This window comes from Aspergillus eucalypticola, assembly GCF_003184535.1.
Source record: "Aspergillus eucalypticola CBS 122712 chromosome Unknown BO83scaffold_21, whole genome shotgun sequence".
NCBI lineage: Eukaryota > Fungi > Ascomycota > Eurotiomycetes > Eurotiales > Aspergillaceae > Aspergillus > Aspergillus eucalypticola.
Genome location: NW_020290295.1, coordinates 216,475 through 228,187, shown reverse-complemented (window position 1 = coordinate 228,187; position 11,713 = coordinate 216,475). Strand labels below are relative to the sequence as shown.

At 51.4% G+C, this 11,713-nt stretch overlaps 6 protein-coding genes across 6 annotated transcripts; 4 read left to right on the top strand and 2 right to left on the bottom strand.

Annotated features, from left to right (window-relative positions):
- Positions 1–150: 150 nt before the first annotated feature.
- Positions 151–1,526, bottom strand: BO83DRAFT_380394 (Ac45/VOA1 transmembrane domain-containing protein). Its single transcript, XM_025531741.1, has 5 exons — positions 1,351–1,526; positions 987–1,285; positions 818–922; positions 544–762; positions 151–492 (listed from the first exon to the last, which is right to left on the bottom strand). Exons 1-5 carry the CDS (start codon positions 1,443–1,445, stop codon positions 353–355), a joined length of 858 nt encoding a protein of 285 aa, XP_025385671.1. The 5' UTR covers positions 1,446–1,526; the 3' UTR covers positions 151–352.
- A 116-nt stretch (positions 1,527–1,642) lies between these two features.
- BO83DRAFT_439330 (rRNA-processing protein RRP17) lies at positions 1,643–2,477 on the top strand. The gene is made up of 2 exons (XM_025536165.1): positions 1,643–1,917; positions 1,983–2,477. The coding sequence occupies exons 1-2, from the start codon at positions 1,738–1,740 to the stop codon at positions 2,457–2,459; spliced, it is 657 nt and encodes a 218-aa protein (XP_025385670.1). The 5' UTR covers positions 1,643–1,737; the 3' UTR covers positions 2,460–2,477.
- A 41-nt stretch (positions 2,478–2,518) lies between these two features.
- BO83DRAFT_380391 (tropomyosin) lies at positions 2,519–3,781 on the bottom strand. The gene is made up of 3 exons (XM_025531740.1): positions 3,574–3,781; positions 3,074–3,378; positions 2,519–2,978 (listed from the first exon to the last, which is right to left on the bottom strand). Exons 1-3 carry the CDS (start codon positions 3,589–3,591, stop codon positions 2,816–2,818), a joined length of 486 nt encoding a protein of 161 aa, XP_025385669.1. The 5' UTR covers positions 3,592–3,781; the 3' UTR covers positions 2,519–2,815.
- Positions 3,782–4,036: 255 nt separating this feature from the next.
- Positions 4,037–5,925, top strand: BO83DRAFT_342680 (uncharacterized protein). The gene is made up of 3 exons (XM_025528664.1): positions 4,037–4,403; positions 4,490–4,726; positions 4,792–5,925. The coding sequence occupies exons 1-3, from the start codon at positions 4,151–4,153 to the stop codon at positions 5,547–5,549; spliced, it is 1,248 nt and encodes a 415-aa protein (XP_025385668.1). The 5' UTR covers positions 4,037–4,150; the 3' UTR covers positions 5,550–5,925.
- An 856-nt stretch (positions 5,926–6,781) lies between these two features.
- On the top strand, positions 6,782–9,091 carry BO83DRAFT_409976 (putative cyclopropane-fatty-acyl-phospholipid synthase). Its single transcript, XM_025534174.1, has 4 exons — positions 6,782–6,988; positions 7,120–7,606; positions 7,679–8,430; positions 8,495–9,091. The coding sequence occupies exons 1-4, from the start codon at positions 6,884–6,886 to the stop codon at positions 8,702–8,704; spliced, it is 1,554 nt and encodes a 517-aa protein (XP_025385667.1). The 5' UTR covers positions 6,782–6,883; the 3' UTR covers positions 8,705–9,091.
- Positions 9,092–9,468: 377 nt separating this feature from the next.
- BO83DRAFT_450639 (putative C6 transcription factor) lies at positions 9,469–11,579 on the top strand (the record flags this gene model as incomplete). The annotated part of the gene is made up of 2 exons (XM_025536810.1): positions 9,469–10,809; positions 10,842–11,579. The coding sequence occupies 2 exons, from the start codon at positions 9,469–9,471 to the stop codon at positions 11,577–11,579; spliced, it is 2,079 nt and encodes a 692-aa protein (XP_025385666.1).
- Positions 11,580–11,713: the final 134 nt, after the last annotated feature.

Here is an 11,713-nt window from a genome sequence, read left to right as displayed (position 1 = left end):
GCGGTGGTTGCCCCGTGCCATCCTCGGCCGGCCTGAGGCTTCCACACTATGGCCCACGTGATACCCAAGTTATTCTTAGCGGCGAGGTAAGTTCAGGCTATTGGGCCATTCCCTTAATTATTAACTCTAATGTGAGACAATCTAGGATTCGTCATCAATCATGTTCGATGGTTAGATATCTACCTCGACTCCCAAACGATACCTAGGGGGGTGCCACTTTCACTCGTACAATATGATAGATTCCACAAATAAGCAAACGCCGCTTCGCTGATATACAGCCTATTCATAATATAGCAAGTTATGCAAAGAAGAAGCAAGACTAATGACACGAATCTGGAAGAACAACCGCTAATCACTGCTGCTTCTTCTGCAAAGCGGCCGATGTGTCCTTCTCGAATGCTGCATAGGGAACCTCCAAGCTCAAAAGAGCAGCCAATCCGACATAGAAGATCAGCAGAAACACCAGGGTCGCGAGAATTCCCATCCAAATGCCTGTAAACAGTCAGATTATGTCTTGCAGTGGCTTGGTTTTGGTCTACATACCGGGTGTAAAGAACTGGTATTCCTGGAATAGAGTCTTGTTGGACGAAGATTGACTGTCATGAGCAGAGTAGTCGCGCTTGAGGTCCATGTGAAGGGGATCCTGTTCCGCTTGGTAGAAATCGGAACCGGTGTCTTCAAGTTCCCTCGGGGAAGTGACATAAAGGATCGTGTAGCCCTTGGACTCCGGGAGCCGGTCAATGACACTGAAGAGCAAGCCATCTGCAAAAACAATAAGCATCTCTCCGGGAGTAGTATAGAGGTTTGGGCCACCAACCGTTGTTCGAAAGCTGCTTCTTCCGCTCATGTCCCGCAGGCAGGACAGGCAAGTCAACAACAATGATGCGGGACTCCGCATCAAAGTCGGCAGAGTGAGAATCAGCTAATCATTGGCTGTCAGTCATGTCCTTCATCCATCGACCACTCAGCCATAAGTGAGCACCTACAGGAAGCGTCGATCACGGTTGATTCAGCCCCGCACTCCTTCTCGAGCAGCTTCTGGACATCCTTCGCCTCTATCTCGCCCACAACTTCATTCACAATCGTCTTTGTCCGGATGTTCTTGTCCTTCCCCGTCATCTTCCCACCGAGACGCGGTGCGGACTGGCGAGTAGCGAAGTCGGTGCTGTGCACACCAGGCTGAGAAGCAATAACATAGTAGTCGGAAGGGCAGCCACTCAGCCCCGTGGACAGATCTTCTAAGATAGCGGGAGCAGTTCGCAGCTGTGCCGACGTAGAAGGGATCCTGTAGAAGCTAGTTAGCTGGGACATTCTATGGGAGTCCCGCAATCGAGCAAGTGTCACGCATACTGGAAGGTCGATGCTAGGAAAAAGGGAGAGGTGTCGCGGATTGCGTTCGCCGTCGTCGCTCCCAGAGCGAGCAGCGAAAAGGTTCCCAAACGCATGGTGGTGAAATAGGGGGGGTAGCTATCAGACGAGCGGACGGCTATCTAGAGAACCTCCGGGAGGAATGAATGATGATGTTGGAGCCAGGCTGGTAGATTGGCCGACGACGGCTCGGAGGCGGTCGAGCCAACCACCGGCACGGCTTAGCTCGACTTGTCCCCGGCCGTGACGTTCTGGCAATGCGGCCGTTTTGGAAATTTTTCCCTGAACTAAAAATCCCCGCCTCAGAGAACAACAGCGCTTCTTCCATAATTTTAGACGATTCATTCGAATTGTCTCATATATACAAACATGGGGCCAGCAGCGAAAAGGAGAAAGGTGGCCAGCAAAGTCGAAGAAGTTACCTTCGACGCTGCCGATCGCCAGCAGTTTCTCACAGGCTTTCGCAAGCGCAAACAACAACGCATTAAACATGCACAAGAGGTGGCCGAGCAAAAAGCCCGTGAATTGAAGCGCGAGGAGCGCAAAAGGGTATGTCTATTCGCCGGTGATCAGTTTGCTTAATTGCACCGGAACTAATCCTGCTTTCAACCTAGATTCGCGAAGAGCGAACCGCAGAATTCCAGCGCGCTATCGAGGAACATAAAAAACAACTCAAAAGATTGAAGGAAGAGGACAGTGATGAGGACAACTCGAGTTCGGGAAGTGGTGATGAAGACGACCAGGAATGGGAAGGGTTCGAAGAACCCCCTGCCGTGGATTATGAGGCCGAATACATAGACGAAGACAAGTACACGACGGTCACAGTGGAAGAAATGGATCCTTCCAGAGAAGGCCTACTGCGATCGGCAGGCAATGAGACAGACGATGAGGAGGAGCAGACGGAGACGAAACCTGCACCGGATACCAAATCAACCGCGGCCGGCGAGAAGACGAAAAAGAAGACCGATAACAAGCCGAAAAAGAAGAAGAAGAAGTTCCGCTACGAGTCTAAAGAGGAACGCAAGCTTACGAGGGTGAAGGAGCGCGCGGCGAAGTCGAGGAAAGCCCAGGCTCGACGAGACCGCTCATAATATCCAGTCCTATACAACACAGCACAGCACATTTATGAACCAGCATACGGATGAGAATACAGAAGCCAGAAGAGGGGCGCTCCCAATTAAATATGCTCTATGTACCTTCACAATGACTAATATGGTAAACAATAAAGGGTTAAACAAGGTCACGGGGACGAGCGGAGAGACCGGTTGATGATGCGGATGAAGCCAGCTAGATGACACGACGAAAAAGATACAGCTAAAATCCGTCTCCCTGCAGACAGGACATATAGATCAGACTGTGATGTGCAGGAAAAGAAAGCAAAGATAAAAGTATATTTGGGGAAAAGGCTGAAATCCAGCATCTTCCGGGCCTCGGCGCCATCTCCTTTTTAAACATTGCTGATGGAGACCTCGAGGTCGTGCAGATCCTTCTGCAACTCGGCGTATTTCTTCGCCATCTCCTCGTACTTGCTCTCCCACTGGTCACGGGACGCTTCGAGAGCCTGCACCTTGCGTTCGTAGTGGCCAGCCTTGACGTCGGTTTGGCGGAGCCTAGAGCGCGAGCATAGTCAGTATATGTGTTGCTCCGTTGCGGACACGTAAGAGACGAGGTGCGGGGAGGGGGCGGAAATGGGAAATAAACGTACTTCTCGTTGGTCTCCCGGAGGTTCCGGTCAGCGTCCTCGGCCTCTTCTTCCAGAAGTTGCAGACGGCGCTGGAGAGCCTCGTTCTGAGTATCGTGCTGAGCACTCTGGTTGGCAGAATCCTTGGCCTCCTTAAGAGCGGTCTCGAGCTTCTCGACCTCACCCTCCAGAAGTTGGTTCCGGTGGTTGAGGGATGTGATCTCCTGCTCCTTGGCGAGGTTCTCCTGCTCCAGCGTCTTGACCTTGCCCTTAAGCTCCTCAACCTTCTCCTGGGCCTCCTCGGCCTCGAGGCGGAGGTTGTTCATTCTCTAGAATCATGGTGGTCAGTTTTCGGATATTTCCAGTTTATTTACACATTTCTGTTTGTGGTAATGAAGATAGATGGATCATAATGAGTGATGCGGTGGGAGAAATAAGGACGCATGTGGTGGTGCATGTTGCAGTTCCAGGCAGCTTAGAAGCTACCCCGCCAACAGGGGGAGGGGAAGGGAAAGGAATCTCACCTCCTTGATCTTATCCATGTTGGGCAGTTATTTGCAGTGAAGGAACGGGGAATATGTATGGTAGAAAGTAGATGTTTCGATGAGTTGGGGATGCGGGACGGCTTTCGCTCAGCGATAAACCAGACAGAGATGCAGTAGGGAAGCAAGTAGTCAAAAGGACAAATGGGTTTTGGGTTTAGGGAGAAAGGAAGAGAAGTGGAGGAGGGCCTTTCAGGTAAGGTTGACTTTCTTGCCTGGCCTGGCGGTCAGCCGCGACTAGTGGTTGGGCCCGATCCATTTTTGGTATGGTAGGAGATGCCATCGCCCCCCCTGGATGGGCAGTGCCACAATTGCTGTGGCTGGTACTTTACCGTCCCGGTGTTACGGAATACAGTCAGTTGTATTGTCTCCACGGGCAACCGCCACGAAAACATCTCGGTTGCGTGACGCTGCATCTAGAACCATGTCGACAAGCTCCGCTCTCCTTCCTTCAGTGCTGACGCGCCGCTTCCAGCACCTTTAGCTCCGACCTCCAGTATAACCTACGCCAATCGATCTTCGCTCGTTGAATGAGCCGTGTGAATACATAACTGCCACCATGTTGGCTGTACGCGACCAAGAAAACCTGGTCCACTCACACCAGACCGTTGCCGCGTCGAAACCACTCAATCAAGGCGTGAGACATTTGCAACCCAAGACTCCCGGCGCTCGAGTACCCAAAACCCCATTTAAAGTCCCTTTGAAAAATGATGAAAACGATCCGCTAGCTTTTGGGAAGAAAACCGTGAAGGGGGGTAAACAGAAGGAGAATATCAACTTGACCACGAAAAATGCCTTCATCACTCCGGCGGGTACGTAATGGGAATCTACGACCATGTTCAAGTCGCATGTCTTGATCCTTGCTATTCGCTATTCATGAGTCTAACACACTTTGCAGCAGATCCTCGTCAGCGTGCCCCTCTTGGCATGAAGACGACAAATGCCAAAGCCAGGGGATTGCAGACGCCTGCTCCTCCTGGAGGGACGGTGAAGCCTGACAGAACCATCAAAAGAGGTTCTACGCAGAGAGCGAAGAAATTTGCCCCCTTTGTTGAGCCAAGTCAGCCAGAGGTTCCGGCGAAACCGGTAGAAGATGATGTCCCTGACATTGAATATATGCCCCCTAAGCCCAAAGGTCAGTAGTCCTTTCGCGGGGTTTTCGCATGTATCAAGGGGTTCGTTGTGTCTGATTTATCGCAGATCTTCCTGATATCCCGGACGATGTCACTTATGATACCACCTTTCCGCAATTTCAGCCGAAAAATCTCGCCCTAGGACTGGAAAGTGTGTATGGTGATAATGAGGTTGGCCCCGATGGGCTCACTAAGCGCGAGCGCAAATTCCAAGAAGATTCAGCTGCTTGCGACAGAATGGTTGAGGAAATGATTCGAAAGCAAGTCGAGAGCATTGGCTTCGAGGAAACATACGAGACCGTTCCAATCGAGGAGCCGCCTGCAGCAGACGCTACGCAACGCCGAATTCAAACGCGTTCACGAACGAGAGCGGCCAATAACAAGACGAAACATACCAGCAATATCTCCACCATCCGAGCTCGTGATGCTGCTGCTGCCTTGTCCGGGACACAGCGTTCTGTTCCACGCACCAGACCGGCTGTTTCGGCCAAGCCTAGGGTTACTTCTGCCTTGTTCCCGTCTAAGAAACCAAGAGAGCCGACCAACCCGTCGAGTATGCGTCAAACGGCCGCTGCTGCGACTTCCCAAACGACGGTGGGATATAGTAGGGGCCGGGAAGTGTCGACCAAGTTACATGGTAGGACGGCTAGTCCAACAGAGCTGGAGACAGTCCCCCAAGGAATCCTTTCTCCCGATACCTATCTGCAGCCCTGCGGGACTCCACCATTGATCGCCGACACGATTGGGCTAGACTTGGAGAGTGCGGAGGGGCTTCCGACATTTGATGAAGATGAAGAAGCTCAGAACTTTCAATTAACGCTGTGACGTGAGATGTGTGAAGAACCAAGGCGAATACAGAGGTCTACTTCCGGCGTATCATGTGGGATTTTATGGGTTCATGTTATTGGTAGTTGAGTGGTGTTCTTTGGTTTCCCGGTCTACTTTTATGTGTCTTCCATGTTTCGTTGCACTCGCCACCGTGTAAGTAATCTCTTTTCCTGACTGGCAAGAACAGCCATGGAAAAAGAAACCTCACGGAGGCAGCGAGATGGAGCACGGGACTTGAAAGGGGGGGGGGGCGTTATAGAAAGTTATGATGTATCTATTTACGATGGGGTTACCGTGTTATCCTGTTATGACTTGACGAGTTGCACGGAAGACCCCGGCGTGGGGCTTGTCCCTATTTGAGCATGAAATTGGGCTGTATTGTTAATAGCCAGAATATTCGTAATGGACCCTCCTGTAGTGGGTGTTGCCGGCCCTCAAACAGTGGTTCGCTCCCAAGCTAACCGTTTGATGGCTCAATTGCTTAAGCTGGTTTAAGGGGCAACTTCACTTGCAACGCCCATGACTAAGCCCACTGGACCAAGCAAAAGGGGCCACGCACCGCAGTTTGGGTTTCAGACCCGAGGAAAAGACCAAATGCCAACCTTGGATGGGGAAGTTGAGATCGGTTATAAAGATAGTAACTGGCTAGGAGGTGTCCTGGTCCCCGACCGCGGAACGTGAGAAAGTTGTACCTGTTCTAGGTCGTTTTGCAATCAGCCATCAGCCAAATAAAGGACCTTCGGTTTTGAGTACGTTTGGCACTTTACGCAAGAAAAAGAGAGAAGAGAGAGCGCCAATATAACTACTACTAATCGATACTAATTAGGGTAGATAATCTATGCAACGCTCACCGCTTGTCCTCCCGGGCGAGACCCAGTTGGACTGGACCACTTCGTCTAGAATCCTTGGAAACCTGTCCAAGCAATCAACACTTCTTCTCCCAGCCTTACAGCAAAAGCTGCAGCTGCTGCAGGAAGTGTTCATGTAGTGGTAGTTCAGGCTTCAGTTACTTTTTCATCATGTTATCACGCAGATAAATATAACGAATGCCTGTTGAAACCCCTGTAGCATCACACGATAAAATTAGTTAGACCAATCACAGACGAGAGAGGAGGAAGTTCTCATGTTCTTGCTTAGGCGCAGTCTTCCGAACCCTGGCGGTTGATCAGTTGCTCAAGCAATAATCCACTCGCTCCCGCCTCACAAGCAATCCTGTTCTTCCCTCTTTTCTCCAATTCCCTCTCCTCTTCCCTTCTCTTTCTCCTCCCACCTCTCCTCCTCCCTCTCCCTCCCCCTCCCCCTCTCCCTCTCGACAATTCGTCTCCTCCGCCATGACGAATATTCATCCCGAGTCCCCAGAGGACTTCGAGTTCATCGAAACTCCACCCGCCTCCTGCACTACTCCCGCCGACGATTGCGGTGTGCGGACTACCTCGGTGAGTTAGTTGTAGCACATGAACAGCTCCTGAAGAGCTCCTCCAGGGTTCTTGACACATACTTTTCTGAACCAGGAATGGTCAATTCAGTTCACAATGTCAGTAAGCTAATCTTCTCCTGTTTTTGCTAGTATCCGGCCATCAAAAATGCCCCCGTCCCCGCGGATTCTCAGGGTAGCGATAGCTTCTCCAACACCCTCCTCTTCGCTCTCCTCATCCTTGTCCCATGGTATCTCGCCCGCCAGATCGGTGGTGGTTTCTACACCACCATCTTCTTCGCCATCTTCACCACCGTCCCCATTCTGATGGCATTCTGGTCCATCGCCTCTTCCATCTCTCCCCGCAAGAACGAAAAGGCCAAGTATGCTGGTCGGCCCGTCGAGTACTACCTGAACTTCCACAGCGAGCATGATCGTACTGCCTACCGTGGCAAGAGCAAGATTCCCATGGAGGTCTTCTACGAGAAGTACTTCAATGGCGAGGTGGACTTCAAGTGTGATGCCCTGGAGGCTCTGGAGTTCAGACACGACTGGGCCAACTTCCGCTTCACCATGGGTCTCTACAAGCACTTCCTCTTCGGTTTCATCCCTGAGATGCTGATGCACACCCGCTCCCAAGGTACGTGTCTACTTTTATGGCATTTGGCACGGTGGTGGGGGTTTCGCGCTGACTTTGAGCTACTTTGGTTAGATGAGGAGCAGGTTCGTGACCACTACGACCGCGGTGACGACTTCTACGCTTGGTTCTTGGGCCCCCGTATGATCTACACTTCCGGTATCATCAGCGACCCCAACAAGGAAGAGACTCTGGAGGAACTGCAGGACAACAAGCTGGCTGTGGTTTGCGAAAAGATTGGCGTTAAGCCCGGTGACACTGTCCTTGATCTCGGTTGTGGCTGGGGTACTCTGGCCAAGTATGCTTCGGTTCACTATGGCGCTCAGGTCACTGGTATCACCTTGGGTCGCAACCAGACTGCTTGGGGTAACAAGGGTCTCCGCAATGCTGGTGTTGATGAGTCCCAGAGTCGTATCCTGTGCCTTGATTACCGTGACGCTCCTCGGGTTGATGGCGGTTACAAGAAGATCACTTGCCTTGAGATGGCCGAGCACGTCGGTGTCCGTCACTTCACGTCCTTCCTCTCTCAGGTCTACGACATGCTGGACGACGATGGTGTCTTCTTCCTGCAGATCGCCGGTCTGCGCAAGTCTTGGCAGTACGAGGATCTCATCTGGGGTCTTTTCATGAACAAATACATCTTCCCTGGCGCTGACGCTAGCACTCCCCTTGGCTTCGTCGTTGACAGACTGGAGGCTGCTGGATTCGAAATCAAGGCCATTGACACTATTGGTGTGCACTACTCTGCTACCTTGTGGCGCTGGTACCGGAACTGGATGGGCAACCGTGACAAGGTTGAGGCCAAGTACGGCAAGAGATGGTTCAGAGTGAGTTCTCCAATCCCCGTTCAGTGTATACGACAGGACGATACTAACGTATGACTACTTCCAGATCTGGGAATACTTCTTGGCTTACTCCACCATCACCTCCCGCCAGGGTGGTGCTACCTGCTGGCAACTTACCCTCGTTAAGAACATCAACTCCACCCACCGTGTGGAGGGTATCCCCAGCCAGTATGGTCTCAGCGGTGCCCGTGAGGCCGCCATCACCCGTGCCGGCACCGGTGCTGTCCCCAAGGCTCACGTTCCTAACAAGGCTTAAATGTACCCTTACGGCAATATGCCGGTCGAATAGGCGTCTTGACATAGCCGACAGCCTCTAGCACTGATTTAGGGTCCACTGAGAAGGCTGTTGCACATTTCTAAAACATCGATCCCAGTAAACGAACTGGAAAATCTGGACAGTGGAAGTGAACAGAGGATGACAACGATGTCTCAAATTTTTTTTTTATCTAAGGTATGCCTGAATGAGAGGAGTGGGATTTCTTTTCTCATATGGAAATGGAAATGAACGACACATTACTTTTTATGTACAATGTTTCTGACCTATATACTACTTCTTTTCACTTCTCCGAAAAGGCTGTATGTAAATTGATAGCAATCAGAATGAAATCATGTAATAATGAAAATCGAAGATGTGATATGCAGCGTCTACATCCTTGTTGTGATTGAATATGCTTTTATGTAGGTTTGAGAATCTATTGTTCTTCAATTCTATTCATAGATCAGGTCTAGTGCTTCTATATATATCATTTATATCTACTGATCTGTACTTGCTATAATATATATGAGGGTGAACAGAGAGATGTAACAACAGGATCTAGTATATGAACATTCAACTACCTCCTGAACTGGCCAAGATTTAGTCTTAATGACTGGCGAGCTAGTGTCGTGGGTGGAATACAAGTTAGCGCGAAGAAATGACCGGGGGTCCCTCCCCAAGTCATGCCACCACACACCGACTACGAATGAATACGGCAGTTAGTTATAGCCACACAGAAGAGTGGACATATAGGGTACCACAAAATGGAAGAGACAAGAAATCTTGTCCCACTTGCTTCTGCCCCGGCAAAGCCCCTCCCTCTTGACGCGCACAATGGCTCCTGCGAATGGGCCTCGTCAACCCCGATCCGCTTCAACTGTCAAGCCTGTGTGCGCAAGAAGATCAAATGCAACCGCGCGGTGCCCAAGTGTGCCAACTGCATCAAGGCCAGGCTCGAGTGTGTCTATCAGCAACCACCGCCACGGCGCAAGAGGAACCGTAGCCGGGGCGAGGAAGATATACATGAACGTCTGGCACGTTACGAGCGCATCTTGCACGACCACAATCTTCTTCCAATAGCCAATCCCTCGATTACTAGCGGAAGGGACCTGGAGGCCTCAGCAAATAGTATACAGGCACCGACTCCGGGGACAGCGAACTCGCAGGCTGACGCTGCAGCGGATAAACTGCTTCCCAACTATGGCAATTCTCGCTACATTGACGATGTTCTGCTCCTCGACGCTGGCGAAGGTGACCTAGGTGAGTTGTCCGAGTCCGAGCAACAAACTCATATTGAAGATGAGCTTGGTCCCGACAAAGCCACTCCAACTGGTCTTCTTGGTGCCCTCGCGGCGCAATCCATCTCGGACGCAAGTATGAGAAGCACGATAAGCCTCACCCACCTTCACCCTAGCTACGAGCATGCGACCAAGCTTTGGTATGCCTACGTGGAGAACGTCGAGCCTCTTTGCAAGATTCTTCATGTTCCGACAGTCGCCAAGGTAGTTGAAACCGTCTCCAAGCACCCAGCGACTGCCTCCAAGAACGATGAATGCTTGCTGTTTGCCATCTATCATTTCGCCGTATTCTCAATGTCCGACGACGAGTGTTCACATGAACTCCATATTTCCAGAGCCCACTTGATGCGCAAATATCGAACGGCAGTCACTCAGGCATTGGTAAATGCGTCTTGGCTCAAGACGACCTCGTTACCGGTTTTACAGGCCTACACTCTTTTCCTTATCTCCTTGCGCACTCAAATCGATTCTCATACCTTCTGGATTCTGACTGGTATTGGAATTCGCCTGGCCCAACGCACAGGACTGCACCGAGACGGCGAGAGCATCGGTTTACCCCCATTTGAGGTCCAGATACGCCGGCGGCTCTTCTGGCAACTGCTACCTCTGGACAGTTATGCAGGTCAAACCTCCGGCACGGGTATATCCATCTCACCCGGCAGCTGGGATACTAAGCTACCGCTAAACATTAACGATGATCAGATCTTCCCCGGCATGACCCAGCCGCCTCATGACCAACGGGGGGCATCGGAGATGATCTTTTGCTTGGCCCGGATGGAGCTGTCAAATTTCTACACTCGAACCGGGGTCCAGCAGAAGGGAGGCGGGGGACAATCGAGTTCCGCACCCCAGAGGAGATCGAGCGACTGATCGATGAGGTGGAAGACCTCATCGAAAAGAAGTTCTTACGGTACTGCGACATCTTGAGCCCTTTGCACTTTCTGACTAGCGGCGTTATGCGATCCGCCATCAGTGCTGTCCGGTTACGCGCGCGGATGCCGCTGCTCAAGCAAGAAACCATAACCGACACACAGCAGAGACAACTCTGCAGCCTTGCTGAAAAGGTCCTCGACACCAGAAATGCCATGTATAGTAATCCCGCAACCCAGAAGTTTCGCTGGCAACTGCAAGCGTTTTTTGTGTGGGATTCCCTCCTTTGCATTCTGAGAAGCATTGCAAAGGTTGGGTTTTATTCACCATCAGAGCTCGATGCTGCCTGGAAAAGGGTTTCAGAGGTCTACGAGAATCACGAAGCACTGAGTCAGGGCCGAAGGACCTTGTATGCTACGATTGGCAAGGCCGCTTTGAAGGCCTGGCTACTGAATCCGCCGCGTAATTCATCTCCCGAGCCGGGTTTCATTGCTACGCTGCGCGCTCAACACAAACCCAAAGATACCGATCGGCGAGATGACAGCGTATTTGCTGCAGACCAAGCTACAGATGGGGCCTTTTCCTTCGATGAGCTTTTCGACGATATGAGCACGGCCGACCCAACCGTGAACAATGCTTTCAATCTCAACTCTTCTTCCGATTGGCTACTTTGGGACCAGATGTACGGAGAAGTCAATCTGGGCTGAGAGCGAGTCCTTCACGGATTTTGTTCTCAGCGGGCAGCGCTCGGATTTTGGAGGGAATCTGGACGGCTCAGCGGAATTTGGGCAGCACGCGAGAACAGCGAGCGCAAGCTTTAATATTACGCGTCTGAAGATTA

Excerpts from the sequence above, each read along its gene's own strand:
- BO83DRAFT_342680 (XM_025528664.1), top strand. The coding sequence starts at position 4,151 with ATGTTGGCTGTACGCGACCAAGAAAACCTGGTCCACTCACACCAGACC. Across the intron at positions 4,404-4,489 it reads TGCCTTCATCACTCCGGCGG|CAGATCCTCGTCAGCGTGCC; the intron begins GTACGTAATGGG and ends CACACTTTGCAG. Across the intron at positions 4,727-4,791 it reads TATGCCCCCTAAGCCCAAAG|ATCTTCCTGATATCCCGGAC; the intron begins GTCAGTAGTCCT and ends GATTTATCGCAG.
- BO83DRAFT_409976 (XM_025534174.1), top strand. The coding sequence starts at position 6,884 with ATGACGAATATTCATCCCGAGTCCCCAGAGGACTTCGAGTTCATCGAA. Across the intron at positions 6,989-7,119 it reads GCGGTGTGCGGACTACCTCG|TATCCGGCCATCAAAAATGC; the intron begins GTGAGTTAGTTG and ends TGTTTTTGCTAG. Across the intron at positions 8,431-8,494 it reads ACGGCAAGAGATGGTTCAGA|ATCTGGGAATACTTCTTGGC; the intron begins GTGAGTTCTCCA and ends GACTACTTCCAG.
- BO83DRAFT_380391 (XM_025531740.1), bottom strand. Across the intron at positions 2,979-3,073 it reads CTCCGGGAGACCAACGAGAA|GCTCCGCCAAACCGACGTCA; the intron begins GTACGTTTATTT and ends CTCGCGCTCTAG.
- BO83DRAFT_439330 (XM_025536165.1), top strand. The coding sequence starts at position 1,738 with ATGGGGCCAGCAGCGAAAAGGAGAAAGGTGGCCAGCAAAGTCGAAGAA. Across the intron at positions 1,918-1,982 it reads AGCGCGAGGAGCGCAAAAGG|ATTCGCGAAGAGCGAACCGC; the intron begins GTATGTCTATTC and ends CTTTCAACCTAG.
- BO83DRAFT_380394 (XM_025531741.1), bottom strand. The coding sequence starts at position 1,445 with ATGCGTTTGGGAACCTTTTCGCTGCTCGCTCTGGGAGCGACGACGGCG. Across the intron at positions 1,286-1,350 it reads TTCCTAGCATCGACCTTCCA|GATCCCTTCTACGTCGGCAC; the intron begins GTATGCGTGACA and ends TAGCTTCTACAG. Across the intron at positions 493-543 it reads ATACCAGTTCTTTACACCCG|GCATTTGGATGGGAATTCTC; the intron begins GTATGTAGACCA and ends GACTGTTTACAG.